At 41.5% G+C, this 26,793-nt stretch overlaps 1 protein-coding gene across 6 annotated transcripts in view; it reads right to left on the reverse strand.

Moving 5' to 3' along the window:
- The window catches only part of LOC134344374 (serine/threonine-protein phosphatase 6 regulatory ankyrin repeat subunit A), a 254,125-nt gene that overhangs the window by 170,976 nt on the left and 56,356 nt on the right, over positions 1-26,793 (reverse strand). The window contains exons 1-3 of one of the 6 annotated variants that reach the window (XM_063044053.1): positions 10,191-10,527; positions 4,987-5,376; positions 4,535-4,618 (exon numbers count right to left, since the gene is read on the reverse strand). In XM_063044053.1, the coding sequence (XP_062900123.1) occupies positions 4,535-4,618; positions 4,987-5,121 (219 nt within the window). In that variant the 5' untranslated portion in view covers positions 5,122-5,376; positions 10,191-10,527. Of the gene's footprint in view, positions 1-4,534; positions 4,619-4,986; positions 5,377-5,890; positions 6,470-7,464; positions 7,744-10,190; positions 10,528-13,899; positions 14,062-26,793 lie in introns of those variants that run through there. The other 5 variants (XM_063044055.1, XM_063044052.1, XM_063044056.1 and 2 more) reach the window with 5 other exon arrangements.

A 26,793-nucleotide genomic window follows, 5' to 3' on the forward strand; every position in this document is an offset into this window, starting at 1 on the left:
CAGATGTATGGGATTAACAACAAAAGATTAAAAGCCACATTTAGGACCTCATATAATAACACCTTGGAACACTTCCAAGTAGCAAATTCTCGTACCGAAAAACTTGCATCTTTGTAAGGCAGTCTATTAGATCCTCACTATACTCTTTTCTCTGGCAAGTATATCCTTCGTTAAAGTAAAGAAACCTATACTGTACACGATACTTCAGGTTCACACCACCGTTCTTTGTACAAAATACATTTTATTGCTGTACACAAATCTTAACTTCCTTTCTAATCACCTGCAGCACCTACTTCCAGTAATTTGAGGACAAGGATAACTAGATAACTTTGCACATTAATAGTACTAATACCAAAAGGACACAAAGCTGGATAAATTCATGTTTTCATTTATATTTCCCTCCTTTCCTTCATAATATTTTCTCTGCTGTGTTTCCCCCACTCACTCAGCTTTATATATATCCTTTTGAAGACTCTTTATGTCCCTCTTCTCATGCATAATCCCATTCAGTTGTTCATCAACATCAAACTCAGAAATATGATGTGTAGTCTTCATCTCACTTATTAATATAGATCATGGATAGCTGTGACCCAAGCACTAAACCGTATGCTGTCCCATCAGTCACGGCCTGGCAACCTCAGAAATCCATTTATTTTCATTTTTGCTTTCTGTCCATTACCAATTCTCAATTCATGCCAGCATATAATCCCTAACATGATCTAATCTTGTTGCCCAACATCCATCAATAGCCATCTAAAAAATCCAAATACACCATATCCACTTTCTTCCAATCATCTATCAAAAAATCTTCAAAGAATTTTAATAGATTAATCAAAAATATTGCTTTCAGAAATCTGTGTTGATTCTGCCCAACCCTTGTATTTTGTTACGAGATCATTTCTTATAGATTCCAGCATTTTTTCAACTAATGACACGAGGCTAATAGGTCAACAGCATATGCCATTGCATTGGCCCTTCACTCAGCTCTGGAACACCTGGACGATGAAGAAACATACGTCAGGATGCTCTTCATTGACAACACCTGAGCATTTAACACCATCATCCCCTCAAACCTCATTATTAAGCTCCAAGACCTGGGCTTTGGTACTTCCCTGTGCAACTGGACCCTCGATTTCTTCACTTGCAGACCTCAGTTAGCATGGATTAGCAACACCTCCTCCACAGCTGGAGGCCCATGAGGTAGACCTCTTTACAAGATCAGAGATTGAGAAGGTCAATAGCTTTAAGTTCCATTGTTATGATATTGGAAGTTATCACAAAGAAGACATGACAGAACCTTTACTGATTAAGTTTACAGAGATTCGGCATATCACCAAAAACCTTGACAAACTTCTATAGGTGCTCAGTGGAGAGTATTTTAACTGGTTACATCACAACTTGGCATAGAAACACCAAAGTCTAGAAACTACACAAAATTGTGGATACAGCACACTGCGTCATATGCAAAGCCCTCCCCGCCATTAGTATATTTGCATGGTGTGCTGTCACAAGAAAGCAGTATTCAACAAAGACTCCCACCATCCAAGTCACACTCTCTTCTTGCTACTACTATCGGACAGGAGGCACAGAAGTCTTTGATCCCACACTACCAGATTCAGGAACAGTTATTACTCTGCAACTATCAGGCTTCTGAAGCAGCATGGAAAATTTCACTCACCACAACTCTTAACTGATTCTACGACCTATAGACTCACTTTCAAGGATTCTAAAATTCATGTTCTCAATATTATATTTTACTTCTACAGTTTGTCTTCTTTTGCACATTGTCAGTTTTTATCTGTTTACGTATAGTTTTTCATAAATTATGTTGTATTCTTGTTCCTGTAAATGCCTGCAAGAAAATGAATCTCAAGGTAGTATTTGTTAACATACATGTACTTTAATAATAATTTTACTGTGAACTTTTTGAACATTGAATAGATCTCGTAAAGAATCTTCAACCTAAAATGTCAAAAGCGGCCTTAACTGTTTTAAAGTTGTAGCTCTCTGTTTTTCTCTCCTCCCTTTCTTAAAGTGTGGGGTCACATTTGCTATGTTATTCCACAAGGACAATTCCAAATCTATAGAATTTTCCAGGGTTCACCATCTCTAACAGCAACCCCTTTCCAAACTCTGGGATATGGATCATAAGGATTTAAGAGGGTTTTTTGTCTCATCAACTTTTCCATACCATTTTGCTTTATGCTGATCTACACATGAAAACAAAGAACTGGAAGAATTGTTTACAGCACAAATACACTAAAAACAGTATGGATTTTAAATATAATGTTCCACTACTTGTAATAAAAGATACTATTGCCAGAACACAAAACATTAGTTACAACCAAGCACGCAGAATAATTCTGAGTCATAATTTAAGAATAAGGGGTAGACAATTTAGAATAGAGTTGAGGAAAAACTTCTTCACACAGAGAGTTGTGGTTCTGTGGAATGCTCTTACTCAGAAGGCAGTGGAGGCCAATTCTCTGAATTCTTTCGAAAAAGAGTTAGATAGAGCTCTTAAAGATAGCGGAGTGAAAGGATATGGGGAGAAGACAGGAAAAGGGTACTGATTGTGGATGATCAGCCATGATCACAATGAATGGTGGTGCTGGCTCAAAGGGCTGAATGGCCCACTCCTGCACCTATTATCTACTGTCTATAATCATCCTCATGGCTGAGCAAATAGATGCAATCGATGCAATAAACATCTATTTTTAGTAAACATTCATATAAAAAAATGTTCCTTCACACACACTCCAAGTCAAATCACTGGAGTCTGACAAAAATCAAGCAACTAGTCTCAACACAAAGTTCAACAACAGATTGAACAAGGCAAGTTTAGTTCTCAAATGGCCCTCAGTTGATTTATTTTGAATTTCTCAATGCATTTTTCAAAATATAACACAATACACAATATGACATAAAATCTCCTAATGCTATGGCCTTCCATGATAAAAATCAGAATTCTAATGGCACTAAATAGGTAATTTAAGACATCATGACCGTGTTTTCATTTACTGGGCTTATTGTAGTAAACCTTAATAATTAGGAGTTCAGGAATCCTTTATCAAGCAATACCAAGGTCCTCAAGAGCAACCTTATGTAACCAACATCCATTATCTGGCAAGAGACAGGCGGAACTCAGGGAGGAAAATAACGTGCCTCACCACATTTGATCAAGATCACAAATTGCCTAAGGAATCAACAACATTCAGTAAACAACCTTAAGGATTAGGCCAACTGCATATACTGAAATAATGGAGAAAGTGAGAATTTCAATATGCAGTGGATTCCAGTTACATTCTGGCCTAATTAAGCAGCCACACTAAATAGCTGAGGTTTGATAGAAATAGTTAAAAAGGTATAAAGTATAAAATAGACAAACTACCATTTTACTGAGCAACAAATTATGTACTTATATTAAATACAGAAGAAATAAGAACACTACAGTACTATAAAAATGTGTATTAGTTCCGAATAGTTATTGATGGAGGAATTCAAAAATTGTACAACGCCATGTTCTTCTGATTGACAGTAAGTGAACTAAGTCACTGCAGACACCTAGTGCAGACAATAGACAGCCTTCATACAATGCTTTCTTGACTGCATCCTCCAAATATTCATTTTCATTGTAACATTCAAGATGATTGCTGATACCTTCAAATTCTTTGTAGCTCCTAACTTGTTGAAGTAGTGAAATCGTTTCATTTTCACTCAGGGCCTTTTCTGGCATTTCTCACTCAAATCACAGTGAGCAAAACAGTTTTGAATTGTCTTTCTGCTATTTCTCACCAACTATTTTTTTTAAGTACAAACACACAACAAATGCTATTTAAGACAAAGACAACTGCGCTGCTCCAAAGAGTGCTATATGAGGTCATTCTTACCCTTGGCCATCAGGCTCTATAATGAGTCAACCTGTAGCCGGGGAAGAGATCTTGTAATCTTTGACTTAAAAATAAGATGTACAAGATTTACAAGGCAACTTATTTTTATTCTATCTTACTTCTCTTCTAATATTTGTATATCTGTGCACTTATAGGGCTACTATGACACTGTAATTTCCTTTGTGATCAATATAAAGTATCCATCTATTTAAAAACTGTTCACTCTAAGCATGGTGTAGTGTCTAACAGCCACACAAGTGCATGAGACTGATGCTAGTTAAAATGTTTGGCAATTCCCTTGTCCCTATTAAGTGGCATAGCGTCCCAAATAAATGGAAGGAATGCTGGTTATTTTCTCAATTTGTTTTTTTTTAAAAAAAAGAGTTGTCCCAAATAAGCAAGTGCCCTGTTTAACCTATGGCCCAATTAACCGGAATTGTGTGTCTATGTATGTTTTATATATAATATATATCACCAAAACAGTACTTAAAACATAGAAAATAGAATAGTACAGCACAGTACAAGCCCTTCGGCCCACATATAACCCCCCCCCCACCTTAAATTCCTCCATATACCTGTCTGGTAGTCTCAATTCCTCTTAATATCTTGTATACCTTGTATACTTGAAGCTGATCATCTCTTACCTGCACATTGACATCCTCTTTTTTGAAAATTAAGCTGCGAACTTCATCTGGGTCTCCATTGAAAATAGCTTGAACCAGTGGTGGCTGCAATATTGAAAAAAACTTTTAAAAATTGTACACGTACAAAAATAACTAATCATCTGCCTGTGACACCATTAAGTGATTAGAAATAGAGGACATACATGAATTACATGGCTGTTGATTAGAAATGGTAATGATATGTAATATACAATGCAAAGTTTTTCTAAAGTATGCACAAACTATCAATTAGAAATAGATCCAGCTTATTACCTTCAATCCAAACTTTTAAAGATATAAATGTTTATACTTTTGAATATTTCCTTCGAAAGTGCATCAAGATATCAGATTAAACTTGGACATGCATATACTACTGTACTGAAATTGATGCAGGAATTATGCAGATAGGTTAAAACAAGCTAAATTTTTCTCACCCTTTCATCTTCAAGTGAAAATGACTTTGACATGGGTAGTGATACATCCTTGTACTTTTCCTGAAGTTTTTTAGAAGCAACGATGGGAAAATCATCGTCCACCTCCTCCAGAACAACTATGCACACACGGCTCATCTGATATCCTGTTTACGCCCTAATATTATAAATTTTGTTTGCAGACAGCACACTGATTCTATTTTGTTATTCAATGCAATCCTCTATGCTGGAGATTATATGGCAGTCCCATTCACATACTGTTTGCAGAAGTAGTTCCGGTGTTAATACAGTCCACAAGCCAACACAAGTACCGGAATTACTGAAGTAGTTCCTTATTTGAGAGCGTATTCTTAATGTAGTATTGTTGTTGTTATGGGTGACATAACATCATTCCTTAAATACAAAAGTAGGCAAATCATGTAGTTTAAAAACAGAGAAAATCAGTACCTGTCACAAATTGCAGGCCCAAATTATTATTGATTTTGCTGGCTAAAGCAGTGCCTAGAAGCTGCTGCAGGCCAATGTCACACCTGTACAAGCAATAAGAAAACGTATATATATGTTGGTGTGAGAGACAGAGAGAGAGAAAGAGAAACAGAGAGAAGGAAAAAGATGGAGAGAGCGAGGGAGCACACAAATGCAAGCAGATTTTAAGAATGCAAGTGATAGAGAAAGAAAAAGAAGAAAGTCAGAGATGGTGTACAAGCGCGACCCAGAAACGGAATATTATGACAACTCTGCCAGCAATGGAGCTATGCTGAGCAGTCAGTTTTATCCTGCAGCTTGGCACTGCAGGAACTCCAAAGGGAAATTCAATGAGCTGAAAATATGCAAGCTACTGTCCTTCAATGCATAAAAAGCAAGTAGGGAAAAAAATTATAAACATAGATTTCAAAAGGCACTTAACTGCTTTCTTTGGATCACAGGATGAAAAAAAGCTGTAAATCTTTAATACCACGATTACAATGAAGAAAAAAATACCACTGCCGTCTATTTTCCAACGTGCTTCAAGACAAGCTTAGCCCATAAGTCTGTCAATTCAAGTTTATAATCCAGTACTGATCAATTCTGTCCTTAAAGATCAATTCTTGCTTCTTCATGTCAATGGTATTAAAAAGTAGTCAGTGGACACCCATAGCGTAACCAACACTTCAGTCCTACGTTCACTAATGCTAAATGGAACAGTAGCAGAATTCTGGTAGTTTCTTCTAGCATACTTCCTTCTGTATGCCCTTGCAACTTCAACTGTGCATGCCAGAGCTGTGAATAATGATTAGTCTGACGCTAAAGCAGCTTTATTGCAGGAAGGCTACAAGTTAACAGTTTCATTCAAAGCTATATGGGAAAACTAGTTCATTAGTGCTGCTGACTAATACTGCTGCAGGGTGGACCCCACAATTTAAGTACTGTGTTTTTTTTTTGTTCCAAAAATAAGCTTTTTTTGTATCAGCATGGAAGCACAATCATGAAGGAATCTGACTAACTAGAAGCTTAATTTGAAACAGTTAACATATCCCACTGTGTGAATGCCAGAACAAACCTCCCAGTATACTCTTAAAGCTATATCTGCTGCGGCAAAAAAAGCTGGTCAAAGTTTCATTTCCTGCAAATATTCAGCATTTTATACTTCAGCACTCTTCAAGCAAGATCCATAATTCTTGATAGCTGGTTCAGAGTAGCCTTCATTGACATAATCCAAAAAACAGAGAATATTCTATAGCTTGCAAGCACATATTTATTGATTGCATTATTTTCACTGCCAGATACTCACTCTGCTGGCATTTTTATATTTGATTCACTTGGTAATTTTCATCTTGATGTTCTCAGGTTGGGAAATATCTCATTGTTTCAATTATGCTCCCATCACTCATAACCTAATCCATAAGTAGCAAGATTACAGGATACTCCTTTTTCTCATGGAAATGAAATTAAAAAGCTAGAGGGCAGAGGTTTAACATGAGAGGGGAAAGTTTTAAAAAGGACCCTTTTTATAACTTCATGCAAATGGTGAACTGCCTCTGAATGGACTGCCAGAGGAAGTGGTAGAAGCAGGTACAATAACAACATTTTAAGAAAACAGTTGGGCAGGTACATGGTTAGGGAAGATTCATGTCAGTATACATAATATTTAGACCAAACATAGGCAAATGGGACTAGCTTAGATGGGCATCTTGGTTGGTATGGACAAGTTGGGTTGAAAAGCATGCTTCTGTACTATGAACTCTACGACTCTAAAAAGAACGTTCGAATTTAGTACAACTAAGGGATGAAGGCACTATATTTTGTCTAAAAATTTAAAGGGGGATGCAGAATTTAGAACAGTACAGGAACAGGCCCTTCGGTCTACAATGTTCTGCTGAACCAAATAAACTAGCAATCAAATGGCTAGCTAAACTAATCCCCTTTGCCTGCATAATGTCCATTTTCTTCATATTCATGTGCCTATAAAAAGTCTCTAATGCATCTGCCTTTATCACTTACATGATGTCAGCTATTTGTCCCAGCAGGAATGGTTCCACATAGATAAACAAGATCAACTTCCTTCTCAGATCTGGATGCCACAAGCCTGTTAACTTGTTTCTTTAGTTTATCGCAATAGTTTTTAATGGACTCAGAACAGTGATGAAATTACTCCAAAGAAAATGTAATTTAAAAGCACAATTATTTTTACAAATTTTGGGAGTATGCCCATCTTTAAAACTTCCGTTGATACCAAATGGAAATGTGAACAGTTGTGACAGCAGTGACCAAGCGCAATGTAAAAATACATCACCTCACACCAAAGGACTTACTTCCACCTGTTATTGTTTTGCCCACTTAACAGCATATCAGCATCATCTGCAGCCCAAGAGTATCCTCCTTACCATCAAAAATTTTCACACCATCTGCAAGCTTACTAATCATACCTCCAAAGGTCTTGAGACTTCAAGACCTTGGCCTCAATACCTCCTTGTGCAATTAGATCCTCTATTTCCTCACTTGTAGAACCCAGTCAGTTCAGATTGCCAACAACATCTCCTCCACAATCTCTATCAGTACAGATGCACCACAAGGCTGTGTACTTAGCACCCTGCTCTACTCACTTTACACTTATGACTGTGTCGGTAAGCAAAGCGCCAATGCCATATTCAAGTTTGCTGATGACACCACTAAGTAGATCAAATTAAAGGTGGTGATGAATCGGCATATAGAAGGGAGACTGAAAATCTGGCTGAGTGGTGCCACAACAACAACCTCTTACTCAATGTCAGCAAGACCAAGGAGCTGATTATTGTCTTCAGAAAGTGGAAACCAGATGCCCATGAGCCAGCCCTCATTGGAGGGTCAGAGCTGGAGATGGTCAACAACTTTGTTCTTAATTCGGAGGACCTGTCCTGGGCCCGGCATGTAATTGCAATTAAGAAGAATGCCTGGCAGCTCTTCTACTTCCTTAGGAGTTTGCATAGATTCAGCCTGACATCTAAAACTTTAACAAACTTCTATAGATGTGTGGTGACGACTATATTCAGTGGCTGCATCAAAGCCTGGTATGGAAACACCAATGCCCTTGAACGGAAAATCCTACGAAAAGTAGTGGGTATGAACCAGTCAACCATGGTCGTCCCCACCATTGAGCACATCTACACAAAGTGTTGTCACAGGAAAGCAGCAGCCATCATCAGGGATATGATGGATGACCCAGGACATGCTCTCTTCCCACTGTTGCCATCAGGAGAAGGCACAGAAGCCTCAGGGTTCACATCACTTGGTTCAGGAACTGTTATTACTCCTCAATCAACAGGCTCTTAAACCAAGCAGGATAACGTTTTTTTCTATATATATCTTTTTTCATATTATTATTATTTCTTTCTTTTTGTTTTTGCACAGTTTGTTGTCTTTTGTACACTGGTTGAATGCCCAAGTCAGTGCAGTCTTTCATATATTCTTTTATGGTTATTATTCTATTACAGATTTATTGAGTACAAATCTCAGGGTTGTACATGGGGACATATATGTATTTAGATAATAAATTTACTTTGGACTTTGAACTAAATCATTAAACTGTATAACAAAACAGCAAAATTCCTAGAAACGATCCCTGTGGCATATTGCTGACAGGATCTGACTTGGGGGACTACAGCTTTCCAAATTCCCCCATAATTTTTAAAATAATTTTTCCAAGATAAAAGATTAGTTACAGAAATGCAAACATCTTTAGCAATTACGGATAGAGATTGCAGCCAGTTAATTTAATGATAACTAATTTTCAATTAAAAAAATTATGCACATCCCCCCACAATAATCAAACCAACACCATTGTCTTTGAGAATGCAGATGCCAGTTCAGAGCAAGAGATCACTTCAGTGATTTGCTTTGGAAACTGACATGGCAATCTCTTCTAGTGACACTTGTAAAATACTTTATCAATGTTCAAAGTTCAAACTAAATGTATTATCAAAGTATACATGTCACCACATACAGCCCAGAAAATCATTTTCTTGTGGGCATACTCTATAAATCCAATAACCGTAAAAGAATCAATGAAAGATCTCACCAACAGGGAAGATAATCAGTGTGAAAAAGAGAACAAACTGTGTAAATACTAACAATATAATAAACCAATTAATAACCTAAGGCATTCAAAACTAGCCACTGGGTGTGTGGCATTCTAATTCAGTTTCATATTAACTATTGAGAGGAAGACTAAATAAACCTCATGCTGATCGGCAATCATTGAAATTGTTGTTTACAGGATTACAGAAAAGTATGTTTACAGACAGTTCTCAGGAACGGAACTCATATACAACCCAGAGATTACTTGTATTTCATTTTAAACCTGTTTTAAATATTACTATATACCTTAAAGGGTTTAACTTTCCAGTCACATAAGTAATCTTTTATCAATATCATGTAACTACTATAATGTCAGACTGCTGCAAAATCAGATCATCTCCATAAATAATTGTACATCAATAATCATACTTGATTATAATCACAATCTGGCATCCCAATCAAAAATGTTTATAATTAACATTTCCCTAGGACAGAGCATTTCATGTATGAGGAGAGACTGAATAAAGGCAAGAGGGCAAAAGACTGAAGTATATAAAATTGATAGATACAAACTGCAGGAAAAATTTCCCCAAATCAAAGGTAAGTGAATCAAAAGGACACAAGCTTACAGTAAGGGGAAGTGACTTAGATTGTATGCAAGGAGGACCCTTCACCTAAAGAGCAGTGAGTAGCTGAATACATTGCTGGAGTGAGCAGTTGAAGCAGAGACACTGGCAGCGTTTAAGTAGCGTTTGGATGAGCACTTAAGAGACTTTCCACCAGTAACCCCTGTATCTCTGATCTCCCAACAACTCCTTCTTGAAGTCCACAATCAATTTCTTCATGCTGTTACGTTGAGTGAGAAGTTGTGGTTGTGACACCACTCAACCAAACAATCTATCTCATTCCTGTAGGCCTCCTCTTCACATCTGAAATTCTGCCTAGCAACAACTGGAGTGTAGACACAGCAGAACAGTGGGCTAAGCATGCATTCTTGATGTGCGCCTGCATTGACTACCAGTGAGGAAGAGATGTTATTATTGATCCACACTGATTGTGGTTTCCCAATAAGGAAGTCGAGGATCCAGTTGCAAAGGGAGGTACAGAGGCCAAGGTTTTGAAGCTTGTTGATTAGCTTGTTGATTAGCACTGAGAGCGGGGGGGGGGGGGGGATGAGTGTTGAACTTCAAACTGCAATCAATAAACAACAGCATGAAAAGTGTTTTGCTGTTGCCTAGGTACTTCAAAGCAGGATAGAGAGTCAGAGAGATTATGTCCACTGTAGATCTGTTGTGGCAGTAGGCAAATTGCTGCAGGTCCAGACCGTTGCTCAGGTGTGAGCTATTTCTAGCTCTGACTAACCTCTCAACACACTTCATTACAGTAGTAGCTCCTGAGCAATATTCATTGAGGCAGTTCACTCTGCTCTTTGTAGGCACCAGTATGACTGATACTCTCTTGAAGCAGCTGGGAACTTCCAAATGCAGCAGTGAGTGATTGAAGATGTCCTTGAGCACATCATCAGGGCCTGAGGTCTTGTTAAGGTTCATCTTCCTGAAGGACGTTCTGAAATCAACCTCTGGGACAGAGGTTATAGGGTTGCCAGATGCTGTGAAGATTTGTATAGGCATAGTGCTATTTTGCCTTTCAACGGAAGCATGATAAGGGCACTGAGTAAAGCATCACTGCCATTTTTGCTGTTTGGTTTCACGCTGCCATAGCAGGTGAATTTGTGTACAACTTCAAATAGAATTGCCTTCTCTCTCTCATTCATAATGGCCTTCTGTAGATCACACCTGGACTTCTTATAGGGTTCTGGATCACCGGTCTTGAACACCACAGATTTGAACCTCAGCAGATTTCGAATGCTCTCGTTCATTAGCCAGGAAAATGGCAAGGAGAGATACCCTTGGAGCTCTGCACTTCAGTTTTACCTGGAGCTTATCCCTGGAAGACAGACTTCTTTTAAATATTTAATGCATCTAGTCATTTGGCTTTAATCTTACTTTCAAAAAATGTACTTGTCTTCCATCTTGATTCATTAACTAAGAATTGAGATATGGGAAGATGAGACTTGGAAAATTTTTAAAATAATTTCTGCGAATTATGGAAAATATTTTGGGAGCTTCCACAACATATGGGATAGGAATTTCAGAACCGAAATCTTTTAAAATCTAAAACTCAAAACATTAATAACCATGGCAATTTAACAGGAACACATTTAAGGCTGTGGATAGATTGTTCAGTTTAAAAAGAGTTATGGTGTTTCATTTTACAATGTTGTGTTAATAATGGAAAGCAGATTTTCAAGAATAAGAAGTAGAGTAGAAGTAATTTTAGTCACATTTCATTTTTGTTTTTTTGCAGTTACGTACTTCTGATTGTTGCAAGAAGTATGCATATTATTCACAACTAGATGAAAATCAGCATGTCAATACTAAATGTCTCCAAAAGCTGTTGCATAAGGATATTTAAACTGTACTGCCAGTTCTCAAAGCATGTCTCTTGAAGTCTATAAAAACAACGCAAATCTGATGTGTCTGTTCATCAGTCCCCAGGGAAGACACATTTTATTCAAAGTTTCCCAAGACAACAGTCTTGGCAAACTCAGCAAGTTTACACTGAAGTCTTCCTCAGCTACACACATCAACCTTCAAAACACTGGCTTCAGTGCCAGACTGTGGTTGCTGCCGGAAAAAGGTATCTGCTTTTTAGTATTTTATTTCGATAAAAGTGACTATTGGTTTTCAAAGATAAAGGTTCTGTTTACAAATATTGAGTAGTATGATAGAATCATTACAGCATGACAAGAATTAGCCAATCAGCTCCTGGATTTCACTTGAAAAAAAGTGTAATGTAAGGTACTATCACCTTGCAGGAATTTAAAAAATTACTTTTGGCAGAAATGACATTTAAATGATCAAAAACAACATGTTTTCCTTCAGGTCTAGAAGTAAAGCGTACTACTTTGCTAAAATTAGATATTCCCAAAATTTGCACAAAAGTAAAATGTGTGCCACGAGATGATCATATCAAAACTTTACCAACTTTTGTGCTTCCTGTGCCTTTTCCCCGTTTTGATCCTGCGCTGTAGACAAGATCTGAAAAGCAATAATGACTCACCCCTCATTATCAATAATACTTAACCGTGAACTGCACTGGAGACAATGCACATCTGGCAGAAGAGCAATGTAAAAAAAATCTGATTGCTTTTCCATTTACAAATGTCAGCCCACAAATTACCATCTTAATGGGTGTCACTTTCATAATTTGTCCTCATGGGGCTTTGGTTGCTTTTTCAATAAAACCATGAGGGTTCCATACTTATTCCATGCAGACAGATCAAAAATAAAAAAAAGAATCAGGCTAACACTCTGAATAAGAAATTCCATGGGTGGGAATAGGATTATGAAAGGGAAAACTGCAAGGCTCTACCTGAAGCAACTGGCTTGAAATGGAGAAAAATTACAAGACTTGATGTCCATTAACGGACAGAAAGGAATCCAAATTTCCTTACTTTGCATAAAAGTAATCTGTACCAAATGAACTAAGCACACCTGACTGCAAAACAAGTATGATTAAAACTAGTATAATTATACACATCTCATCCAGCATCAGAATGGACTATATCCAAGTAACTATACGAGGCATAAAGAAGATTTCAAGTTCCTTTTTGTGAAGCAAAGGGCTAACAATATTACCTTCACTGAACTATGTCATGATGCTCACGGATACCGGTTAGCATAATTCAACTCCAACCTATGAAAGGGTATGAAAGCTGCCTGCAGAAATTATTGACACTGCAGGCTTGAGAAGAACCAATAAACAATGTTGCCCTCAGGCTGTTGCCACCTTTCAGAAAACTTGCAGAATATTTGCTTCAATGTTTGGAATGGGATTGGGGTAAAAACAGTATTGTCCTTCACAGATTTAAAAGGCAGTGGACATGAAAATGTATGAAGATATGAAATAAAACATGATGCTGGATCATAAATAGTAAAACAAAACATTTAAAAATGCATTAAGTCTACATTATTTAAATAAAACATAGAAATATAGAAAACCTATAGCACAATACAGGCCCTTCTGCCCACAAAATTGTGCTGAACATATCCTTACCTTAGAATTACCTAGGCTTGCCCATAGTCCTCTATTTTTCTAAGCTCCATATATCCATCCAGGAGTCTCTTAAAAGACCCTATCATTTCCGCCTCCACCGGCAGCCCATTCCAGGCACTCACCACTCTCTGCGTAAAAAAACTTACCCCTGACATCTCCTCTGTACCTACTTCCAAGCACCGTAAAACTATGCCCTCTCGAGCTAACCATTTTAACCCTGGGAAAAAGCCTCTGACTATCCACATGATCAATGCCGCTCATTACCTTGTACACCTCTATCAGGTCACCTCTCATCCTCCATTGCTCCAAGGAGAAAAGAAAAGCTTTGTTTAAGCCTTCTGATTTTAACTGTGTAACACTAATTATTTTGTGCAGAATTGTGACTATTGGCTGAAGGATTATACTCTAGCTTGTATGTGTAAGGTTAACTTGCAGATTTAGTACATGTAATTAGCTGTGGTTCTGTAAATGTGTAACTGAATTTGAGCAACCTCATAACACAACACTGCACTCTGACCATCTATCAGAGCCAGCCTAATCAGGTAGAGTACACTGAGAACAATTCTAATGTAAATATCAAAACATGATGTAATTCAATTACTCCTTTTTGACTGGGTCTATAATTAAAACTAGCTTGAAACAGTATTTCAAATGGAGGGGGGGGACACAGTGAATGAAAAGTCTAAGTGGAGGCATCAGCGCAATCAATAAGGGTTTCTGTCTTGACCACCCCTCAAGCACTCAGTATTTAATATTTTCCAAATCCAGAATGGTCTAAAATCTTTGACAAGTGTGAGGTGTTGCATTTTGGAAGGACAAATCAAGGTAGGACATGCACAGTAAATGGTAGGGCACTGAAGAATGCGGAGGAACAAAGAGATCTGGGAGTTCAGATACATAATTGCCTGAAAGTGGCGTCACAGAAAGACAGGGTTGTAAAGGCGGCTTTTGGCATCCTGGCATTCATAAATCAAAGTATTGAGTACAGGAGTTGAGATGTTATGGGGAGGTTGTCTAAGACATTGTTGAGGCCAAATTTGGAGTATTGTGTACAGTTCTGGTCACCTAACTATAGGAAGAACTAGACAACGGGGTGACCCATTGGGGCACCCTTTGAGAGGAGGGTAGTGCAGTCTGATGTGACCAGAACGAACATTAAATTTTCCTGAATGCTACTGGTATTGCTTTGCTTTGGAAACTGAAATAGTAAACCTCAGTTTATTAAAGAAGAATGATGCGTAGCAAAGCAAATGTAGTTCCTCCTCGTTTAACGAAGGACAGTTTTGATGGCATCATTTCTGGCTTATCTGCCATCCAGGACATCTCAAATGTCCTCTTTCTTTAAGGATCATGGTTTCCCTTTTGCCAATATCAATGATGCCCTCACCCGCTTCTACTCCATTTCCCGCACTTCGGCCCTCACTCCATCCTCCTGTCACCACAACAGGGACAGAGTTCCCCTTGTCCTCACCGACCACCCCACCAGCCTCCGGATCCAGTACATTATCCTCCGCAACTTCCACCACCTTCAACAGGACCCCACCACTAAACACATCTTTCCCTCTCCACCACTCTGTGCCTTCCGCAGGGATCGTTCCCTCCGCGACTCCCTGGTCCACACGTCCCTCCCCACTGATCTCCCAACCGGCACTTATCCCTGTAAACGTAACTGCTGCACCTCCTCTCTTGCCACCATTCAGGGCCCCAAACAGTCCTTCCAGGTGAGGCAACACTTCACTTGTGAGTCTGTTGGGGTCATCTATTGCATCCGGTGCTCCTGGTGTGGCCTCCTCTACATCGGTGAAACCCGACACAGATTGGGGGACCGCTTCGTCGAGCACCTCCGCTCCATGCATCACAACAGACAGGATCTCCCGGTTGCCACCCACTTCAACTCCGCTTCACATTCCCATTCAGATATGTCCGTCCATGGCCTCCTCTACTGCCAGGATGAGGCTAAACTCAGGTTGGAGGAGCAACACCTCATATACCATCTGGGTAGTCTCCAGCCCCTGGGCATGAACAGTGAATTCTCCAACTTCCGGTAATTCCCTACCCCTCCCTTCCCTCATCCCTGTTTCACTCTGCCCCCTCCCCCATCTGCCTGAAAAACCAATTTCCCCCGGGATTAATAAAGCATGACTATGACTACTACCTCCCTCATGGTTCCGCCTCCTTCTACTACCCATTGTGTTTTCCCCTATTCCTTCTTCACCTTTCCTGCCTGTCCCCTCCTTGCTTCCCCTCCGCCAACCTTTACCTTTCCCCTTACAGGTTTTTCACCTGGCATCTACCAGCCTTCTCCTTCCCACCCTACCCCACCTCCTTTATAGGGCCTCTGCCTGTTCCCTCTTCAGTCCTGATGAAGGGTTCTGGCCTGAAATGTTGACTGATCTTTTCCACGGATGCTGCCTGACCTGCTGAGTTCCTCCAGCGTGTTGTGAGCGTTGCTTTGCCACCCTTGTGCCTCTCGTTGTCATTCTGGAGACATGCAGCCCTTTCATCCCTCGTCCCTTCATCTCTTCTGCTGTTTGTTGTTTGTCTCTGATCCTGGAGAACGTGCATGCCTCTCCTCCTCTGTCTCTTCTTCTCTCATCTTTTTTTATCCTGACTCTTTGATCCTGGAGTTGTGCAGCCCTGGCCTCATCCGATTCTTGTTCTCTCCCTCTCCTTGCCACTTCCCGATGACGTTTGGCATCATCTCTTGACCATAATGTCCTCCTTCCCTTTCCACGCAGCATAAGTAGGCTGACCATTTTTTTTACCCAAATGCTGGATAGAAGATATGAAGCACTAACACCAAAGGATGCTGATTATTCTTGATGATGTGGTTGGCGCTCTCCTAAATGGACGTGATATAGTCACTGCTGTCCTTTGACTGCACCAAAGGGTTTTATGAGTGTCTCGGAGTACATCATTACAATAAGATTTAATTATCTTTTATTGATGGGTGGCAGTTAGGTCTGTCCCAATCCTGCACATGCTGATGGTGATTAGCAGAATGTGACCCCTCGAAATAGAGCTGCCCTGCCCTTTTGCTCCTTTACGTATCGCTGCTGAGGCTGGCCGTGCGCATGCGTCGGGCTGTTGCATCCTGATTTCCATGATGGCTGATCGGGTCTCGGGTGAAAGCCAGCCTGTTGATTTTTGGTGAATGAGCAATTTTATATGAATATATAACCCTGAACTTTGCCTGCATCCTGTAAGTTAGCGCATTTTAATTCGATTTAGCCAAAAAAAGTGCCGCTGTAATGCACCGTTTGCGCTAATTGGAGGTCACAAACAGACAGACACAGAATGAGAGTTTTAGTAGTATATAGATATCAGTAAGATTGAAAGAGTGCAGAGAAGATTTACTAGGATGTTGCTGGGTCTTCAAGCGTTGAGTTACAGGGAAAGATTGAACAGGTTAGGACTTTATTCCTTGCAGCGTAGAAGAACGAGGGGAGATTTGATACAGGTTTACAAAATTATGAGGGGAATAGACAGAGTAAATGTGAATAGGCTCTTTCCACTTAGAGGACGTGGCTTTAGGTGAAAGGGGAAAGGTTTAGGGGGAACTTCTTCACTCAGAGTGGTGGGAGTATGGAACGAGCTGCCATCTGACGTGGTAAACGTGGGCTCACTCTTAAGTTTTAAGAATAAATTGGATAGGTACATGGATGGGAGAGATCTGGAGGGCTATGGACTGGATGCAGGTCAATGGGACTAGTGGAATAATGTTTCAGCACAAACTAGAAGGGCCGAATAGCCTGTTTTCTGTGCTGTAGTGTCCATAAGACAAAGGAGCAGTAGGCCATTCGGCCCATCGAGTCTGCTCCGCCATTTTATCATGAGCTGATCCATTTTATCCTATTTAGTCCCACTGCCCCGCCTTCTCACCATAACCTTTGATGCCCTGGCTACTCAGATACCTATCAATCTCTGCCTTAAATACACCCAATGACTTGGCCTCCACTGCTGCCCGTGGCAACAAATTCCATAGATTCACCACCCTCTGACTAAAAAAATTTCTTCGCATTTCTGTTCTGAAAGGGCGCCCTTCAATCCTGAAGTCATGCCCTCTCGTACTAGACTCCCCCATCATGGGAAACAACTTTGCCACATCCACTCTGTCCATGCCTTTTAACATTCGAAATGTTTCTATGAGGTCTCCCCTCATTCTTCTAAACTCCAAGGAATAACAGTCCAAGAGCAGACAAACATTCCTCATATGTTAACCCTCTCATTCCCGGAATCATTCTAGTGAATCTTCTCTGTACCCTCTCCAACATCAGCACATCCTTTCTTAAATAAGGAGACCAAAACTGCCCACAGTACTCCAAGTGAGGTCTCACCAGCGCCTTATAGAGCCTCAACATCACATCCCTGCTCCTATACTCTATTCCTCTAGAAATGAATGCCAACATTGCATTCGCCTTCTTCACTACTGACTCAACCTGGAGGTTAACTTTAAGGGAATCCTGTTCCAGGACTCCCAAGTCCCGTTGCATCTCAGAACTTTGAATTCTTTCCCTATTTAAATAATAGTCTGCCCGTTTATTTTTTCTGCCAAAGTGCATAACCATACACTTTCCAACATTGTACTTCATTTGTCACTTCTCTGCCCATTCTTCCAATCTATCCAAGTCTCTCTGCAGACTCTCCGTTTCCTCAGCACTATCGGCCCCTCCGCCTATCTTCGTATCGTCAGCAAACTTAGCCACAAAGCCATCTATTCCATAATCCAAATCGTTGATGTACAATGTAAAAAGAAGCGGCCCCAACACTGATCCCTGTGGAACACCACTTGTAACTGGCAGCCAACCAGAAGAGGATCCCTTTATTCCCACTCTATGTTTCCTGCCAATCAGCCAACGCACTATCCACGTATGTAACTTTCCCGTAATTCCATGGGTTCTTATCTTGTTAAGTAGACTCATGTGTGGCACCTTGTCAAATGTATGTCCTATGGTTCTAAGTATCATATCAGACCACTGAAATGATTTGACAGTTTTGATTCAATAGAAAGTGTTGCAAAGTCTTAGATGGGCAGTTGCAAGTCTTAAATGAACATTATTCCAATAGCTCCTCCATTCACAACACCTCTCAAGTTGGGATGTTGGAATGTCTGCACAGTGATGACTGGACTTGACCAAAACCTCAAGGATATCGAAGATGCACGAAAAGCAGTGGTCATTAACAATGAGCTACTAAGGCTCAAGGTAGATATAGCTACCCCACAAGAAACACGTTTAGCGGATTCAGGTACACTGAAGGAAAGGGACTACACATTTTTCTGGCAGGGAAAGAACCAAGATGAGCCTCGCGAGCATGGAGTGCGTTTTACCATTAGGAACCCCTTGTTGCAAATGGTGGAGCCACCAGAAAATGGATCAGAACGACTTATGACTCTTCGCCTACACGCTAGTCATGGCCCAGTATCTCTCGTCAGTGAGTATGCCCCTACCTTGAACTCCATGTCTGAGGCAAAAGACATGTTCTATGACAAATTAGAAGCTGTTGTCAGCAATGTTCCCAGTGATGAACACCTCGTTCTCCTTGGTGACTTCAAAGCCAGAGTGGGAGCTGATAACGGTTCCTGGCCGTCTTGCCTTGGCCACTTCGGAATTGGCAAAATAAATGACAATGGACAACATCTCCTGGAGTTCCGCTCCTATCATGGCTTGTATGTAACTAACTCCTACTTTCAGACGAAGTCGCAGTATAAGGCCTCATGGCAACATTCATGGTCTAAGCACTGGCATCAACTAGACATGATCATCACCAAGCGTTCTTTCATCAACTCTGTACTAGTCATCGTGGCTATCCCTCGAGGTCGAGGATGATCATCTTCACTCTGTTGATCTACTTATGGGTTCTCAAGTGGCTTATGACTCCAATCTTGGCTTTGAAAGTTCTTCCGCATTCAGGACAGGTACTTCCAGATGGCATATGGTTGCTGTTGCCTCTCTTTCTATTTTCTTTCTCTTCTTCTAATTCTGCACATCTGTTGGCTTTGAAAGTTGCTGTTCCTTCTCGGATGATGGCTTGCCAGAGTTTCCTGTCCTTGGCATGGGTTTCCCAATTGTTAATATCGATGTTACATTTCTTCATGTTGGCTTTTAAGACATCTTTGAATCTCTTCTGTTGTCCGCCTCTTTTACATTTGCCTTCCTTAAACTGGGAGTAGAAGATTTATTTTGGCAAACGTTCGTCTTTCATCCAAACAACATGACCGCTCCATCTTAGTTGATTCTTGGTGACGTAGGCTTCAATGCTTGTTGTTTTTGCTTCATTTAGCACGCTGACATTGGTTCTTCTATCTTCCCAGCTGATATTTAAGATGTTTCGAAGACAGCGTTGATGGAACTTTTCAAGTGCCTTCAGATGTAGCTCAGAAGGGTAGGGAAAGGAAGAGGAGGGCAGTTGTAATAGAGGACTCGATAGTAAGGGGTCAGATAGGCGATTCTGTGGACGCAGTCCTGAGACCCGGATGGTAGTTTGCCTCCCTGGTGCCAGGGTCCGGGATATTTCTGATCGTGTTCAAGATACCCTGAAGTGGGAGGGTGAGGAGCTAGAGGTCGTGGTGCATATAGGTACCAATGACATAGGTAGGAAAAGGGAAGAGGTCCTGAAAGGAGAATATAGGGAGCTAGGAAAGGAGTTGAGAAAAAGGACCGCAAAGGAAGTAATCTCGGGATTACTGCCTGTGCCATGCGACAGTGAGAGTAGGAATGCGATGAGGTGGAGGATAAATGCGTGGCTGAGGGATTGGAGCAGGAGGCAGGGATTCAAGTTTTTGGATCATTGGGACCTCTTTTGGCGCAGGCATGACCTGTACAAAAAAGGACAGGTTACACTTGAATCCTAGGGGGACCAATATCCTGGCAGGGAGATTAGCGAGGGCAACTGAGGTGGGGGGGTGGGAATCAAATTAAAGAGGCTAGGCGAGAGGAGGTTAGTTCACAACAGGGGGATGGGAACCAGTGCAGAGAGACAGAGGGGTGTAAAGTGAGGGTAGAAGCAAAAAGTAGTAAGGAGAAAAGTAAAAGTGGCAGGCCGACAAATCCAGGGCAAGCATCAAAAAGGGCCACTTTTCAACATAATTGTATAAGGGCTAAGAGAGCTGTAAAAGAGCGCCTGAAGGCTTTGTGTGTCAATGCAAGGAGCATTTGTAACAAGGTGGATGAGTTGAAAGTGCAGATAGTTATTAATGATTATGATATGGTTGGGATCACAGAGACATGGCTCCAGGGTGACCAAGGATGGGAGCTCAACGTTCAGGGATATTCAATATTCAGGAGGGATAGACATGAAAGAAAAGGAGGTGGGGTGGCGTTGCTGGTTAAAGATGAGATTAACGCAATAGAAAGGAAGGACATAAGCTGGGAAGATGTGGAATCGATATGGGTAGAGTTGCGTAACACTAAGGGGCAGAAAACGCTGGTGGGAGTTGTGTACAGGCCACCTAACAGTAGTAGTGAGGTCGGAGGTGGTATTAAACAGGAAATTAGAAATGTGTGCAATAAAGGAACAGCAGTTATAATGGGTGACTTCAATCTACATGTAGATTGGGTGAACCAAATTGGTAAAGGTGCTGAGGAAGAGGATTTCTGGGAATGTATGCGGGATGGTTTTTTGAACCAACATGTCGAGGAACCAACTAGAGAGCAGGCTATTCTAGACTGGGTTTTGAGCAATGAGGAAGGGTTAATTAGCAATCTTGTCATGAGAGGCCCCTTGGGTAAGAGTGACCATAATATGGTGGAATTCTTCATTAAGATGGACAGTGACATAGTTAATTCAGAAACAAAGGTTCTGAACTTAAAGAGGGGTAACTTTGAAGGTATGAGACGTGAATTAGCTAAGATAGACTGGCAAATGACACTTGAAGGATTAACGGTGGATATGCAATGGCAAGCATTTAAGGATTGCATGGATGAACTACAACAATTGTTCATCCCAGTTTGGTAAAAGAATAAATTAAGGAAGGTAGTGCACCCGTGGCTGACAAGAGAAATTAGGGATAGTATCAATTCCAAAGAAGAAGCATACAAATTACAGAGAAAGTGGCTCACCTGAGGACTGGGAGAAATTCAGAGTTCAGCAGAGGAGGACAAAGGGCTTAATTAGGAAGGGGAAAAAAGATTATGAGAGAAAACTGGCAGGGAACATAAAAACTGACTGTAAAAGCTTTTATAGATATGTAAAAAGGAAAAGACTGGTAAAGACAAATGTAGGTCCCCTGCAGACAGAAACAGGTGAATTGATTATGGGGAGCAAGGACATGGCAGACCAATTGAATAATTACTTTGGTTCTGTCTTCACTAAGGAGGACATAAATAATCTTCCAGAAATAGTAGGGGACAGAGGGTCCAGTGAGATGGAGGAACTGAGCGAAATACATGTTAGTAGGGAAGTGGTTTTGGGTAAATTGAAGGGATTAAAGGCAGATAAATCCCCAGGGCCAGATGGTCTGCATCCCAGAGTGCTTAAGGAAGTAGCCCAAGAAATAGTGGATGCATTAGTGATAATTTTTCAAAACTCGTTAGATTCTGGACTAGTTCCTGAGGATTGGAGGGTGGCTAATGTAACCCCACTTTTTAAAAAAGGAGGGAGAGAGAAACCGGGGAATTATAGACCGGTTAGCCTAACGTCGGTGGTGGGGAAACAGCGGGAGTCAGTTATCAAAGATGTGATAACAACACATTTGGAAAGTGGTGAAATCATCGGACAAAGTCAGCATGGATTTGTGAAAGGAAAATCATGTCTGACGAATCTCACAGAATTTTTTGAGGATGTAACTAGTAGAGTGGATAGGGGAGAACCAGTGGATGTGGTATATTTGGATTTTCAAAAGGCTTTTGACAAGGTCCCACACAGGAAATTAGTGTGCAAACTTAAAGCACACGGTATTGGGGGTAAGGTATTGATGTGGATAGAGAATTGGTTAGCAGACAGGAAGCAAAGAGTGGGAATAAACGGGACCTTTTCAGAATGGCAGGCGGTGACTAGTGGGGTACCACAAGGCTCAGTGCTGGGACCCCAGTTGTTTACAATATATATTAATGACTTGGATGAGGGAATTAAATGCGGCATTTCCAAGTTTGCGGATGACACGAAGCTGGGCGGCAGTGTTAGCTGTGAGGAGGATGCTAAGAGGATGCAGGGTGACTTGGATAGGTTGGGTGAGTGGGCAAATTCATGGCAGATGCAATTTAATGTGGATAAATGTGAAGTTATCCACTTTGGTGGCAAAAATAGGAAAACAGATTATTATCTGAATGGTGGCTGATTAGGAAAAGGGGAGGTGCAACGAGACCTGGGTGTAATTATACACCAGTCATTGCAAGTGGGCATGCAGCTACAGCAGGCGGTGAAAAAGGCGAATGGTATGCTGGCATTTATAGCGAGAGGATTCGAGTACAGGAGCAGGGAGGTACTACTGCAGTTGTACAAAGCCTTGGTGAGACCACACCTGGAGTATTGTGTGCAGTTTTGGTCCCCTAATCTGAGGAAAGACATCCTTGCCATAGAGGGAGTACAAAGAAGGTTCACCAGATTGATTCCTGGGATGGCAGGACTTTCATATGAAGAAAGACTGGATGAACTGGGCTTGTACTCGTTGGAATTTAGAAGATTGAGGGGGGATCTGATTGAAATGTATAAAATCCTAAAGGGATTGGACAGGCTAGATGCAGGAAGACTGTTCCCGATGTTGGGGAAGTCCAGAACGAGGGGTCACAGTTTGAGGATAAAGGGGAAGCCTTTTAGGACCGAGATTAGGAAGAACTTCTTCACAAAGAGAGTGGTGAATCTGTGGAATTCTCTGCCACAGGAAACAGTTGAGGCCAGTTCATTGGCTATATTTAAGAGGGAGTTAGATATGGCCCTTGTGGCTACGGGGATCAGGGGGTATGGAGGGAAGGCTGGTGCAGGGTTCTGAGTTGGATGATCAGCCATGATCATAATAAATGGCGGTGCAGGCTCGAAGGGCCGAATGGCCTACTCCTGTACCTATTTTCTATGTTTCTATGTTTCTATGTCATCGGTATGTTGACAAGGTTTCTGATGCATACAGGAGCATTGGGATTACCACTGCTTTGTACACTGACATTTTGGTGTCTGTTCGGATGTCACGATCATGAAAGACTCTTGTTCGGAGACGTCTAAAAGCTGTTCCAGTGCATTTAAGACGATGTTGGATCTTGTCATTAAGGTCAACATTGGAGGAGAGGTGACTTCCAAGATACGGAAAGTGGTCCATGTTTTCCAGGGTTATTTCGCCAAGTTGAATTGATGGTTCGATCCGATTTGTCTCAGCTGGTGACGGTTGATAGATGATCTGAGTCTTCTTGGAATTGATGGTAAGTCCAAGTTTCATGTATGCACGGTTGAAGGCAGTCATAATCTGTTGTAGGTGGTTTTCTGAAAGAGCTGCAACACTGTTGTCATCTGCATATTGGAACTTGATGAGGGAACTCCTGGATGTCTGTGTTTTGGATATGAGACGGACAAAATTGAAAAGTCTGCCATCTGTTCTGTAGACAATGTCGATTCCTGGGGGTAGGTCGTCCTTGATAACATGAATGATTGTCGCAATGAAATGGTGAACAAATTTGGGGCAATCACGCATCCCTGTTTTAGACCATAAGACAAAGGAGCAGAAGTCGGCCATTCGGCCCATCGAGTCTGCTCCACCATTTTATCATGAGCTGATCCATTCTCCCATTTAGTCCCACTCCCCCGCCTTCTCACCATAACCTTTGATGCCCTGGCTACTCAGATACCTATCAATCTCTGCCTTAAATACACCCAATGACTTGGCCTCCACTGCCGCCCGTGGTAACAAATTCCATAGATTCACCACCCTCTGGCTAAAAAATTTCTTCGCATCTCTGTTCTGAATGGGCGCCCTTCAATCCTTAAGTCATGCCCTCCTGTACTAGACTCCCCCATCATGGGAAACAGCTTTGCCACATCCACTCTGTCCATGCCTTTCAACATTACTCCTGATTTAACTTGAAAAGGCTGACAGTTACCGTTGCTGACCATGACTGTGGCAAGCATGCCATTGTGGAAGAGTCTCAGGATTCGAATGTACTTTTCAGGGCATCCATAGGTGGACAGGACATCCCACAGGAGTTCCCTTGATACCGAGTCAAAGGCTTTGGTGAGGTCGATGAATGCCATGTACAAAGGTTGAAGTTGTTCATGACATTTTTCTTGTAGTTGTCGCATCACCTGCTCATACCACAGTGCAGACTGCAATACGAATCATGCTTTAGTATGCTGCAAGATCAAACTACGTCGAAAGAAAATCCACCACTCCAAACAAAATGGAAAACCTCACATCAACACAACAGAGATGAAACAGTCAGAAAAGGCTGACCAGTTTGCCAATCCAGTACAGGGTCTATGACTACCGCCTCCAAGGAGATACTGCAACAGAACAATGGTCATACCTTTGTGACACCATCCACGAATCAGCACTCTCTATTTTTGGAAGAAAGACCACAAAGAGCAGTGACTGGTTTGAGACAAAGTCCAACATCACGACTCCTGTCATTGATGCCAAGCGTGCAGCTCTCACAGAGTACAAGCTCTCACCATCTGACCAAACACTCCAGGCACTTCGAGCTGCTAGAAGCAAAGTACAACAGACTGCAAGATAGTGTGCAAATGAGTACTGGCTCCAGCTCAGTGAGGACATTCAGACAGCAGCTGTGACAGGCAACATCAGATCAATCTATGATGGTATCAAGAAGGCCCTTGGCCCATCGCAGAGCAAGACAGCAACCCTGAAGCCATCCAGTGGTGAAATAATCACTGATAAAAGCAAGCAGATGGAATGCTGGGTAGAACACTACTCTGAGCTCTACTCGAGGGAAAATGTTGTTGTTAGCTCAGCCATTGATGCCATCGATTGTCTACCAGTCATGGATGAACTTGAGTCCAAACTAACCATTGAGGACCTCAGCAAGGCCATTGACAGTCTGGCCCCAGGGAAAGCTCCTGGCAATGATGGGATTCCTCCAGACCTGATCAAACACTGGAAGAGCTCACTCCTCCAACCTTTACACGAGGTGCTCTGTCAGTGCTAGAAGGAAGGAGCCGTTCCACAGGATATGCGCGACTTCAAAATCGTCACTTTACACAAGAATAAGGGAGATAGGAGCGACTGCAACAACTACAAGGGTATCTCCCTCCTGAGAATTGTCAGCGAAGTCTTTGCTTGTGAAACTCTGGCACGCCTACAAACTCTGGCAGAATGGGTCTACCCTGAGTCCCAATGTGGTTTTCCCGCAAGGAGGTCAACTGTCGACATGATTTTCTCACTCCATCAACTCCAGGAGAAGTGCCGGGAACAACAGAAACCATTCTATGTCGCTTTCATCGACTTGACTAAGGCATTCGACCTTGTCAGCAGGGATTCTCCTCAAGATTGGGTGTCCCCCGAAACTCCAAAGTATCATCAAATCATTCCATGACGACATGAGGGCTACTGTTCAGTATGATGGCAGCTCATCAGAACCCTTCGCTATTCGTAGTGGAGTCAAACAAGGATGCGTGTTGGCCCCAACATTATTCGGCATCTTCTTCTCTCTGCTATTGAAGCACGTATTTGGGACGTCGACAGAAGGTATCTACATGCACATCAGGTCTGATGGGCGGCTGTTCAACCCTGTGCGCCTGAGAACAAGAACAAAGGTGTGAAAGACCTTAATACGTGATATGCTCTTTGCCGATGATGCTGCGATAACCTTACACACCAGACAGCAACTACAAACTCTCATGCAGGGGAGGAAACTCAATAGCTTTCACCTGTGCAGCCTTCGTTGCATTCTTGGCATCACCTGGAGAGACAAAGTCCCAAACTCTGAGATCCTCTCCCGCACAGGACCTCCCACAATGTTCATGGTTTTAAGACTACGCAGACTGTGCTGGCTGGGACACATCCATCGTATGAAGGATGGTAGACTGCCAAAGGACATCCTCTACAGAGAACTAGCAACAGGCAAGAGGAACGTTGGTAGACCCCAGCTTCGCTTCAAGGACCTCCGCAAGCGCAACATGAAAGCCTTAAAGATCAGCACAGAGTGCTGGGAGGATACAGCAGATGACCACAACAAATGGCGAGGTACTCTACAGCAACACCTAGAGCAAGGTGAAAGA

This window comes from Mobula hypostoma, chromosome 3 (genome assembly GCF_963921235.1).
Source record: "Mobula hypostoma chromosome 3, sMobHyp1.1, whole genome shotgun sequence".
NCBI classification, from domain to species: Eukaryota; Metazoa; Chordata; class Chondrichthyes; order Myliobatiformes; family Myliobatidae; genus Mobula; species Mobula hypostoma.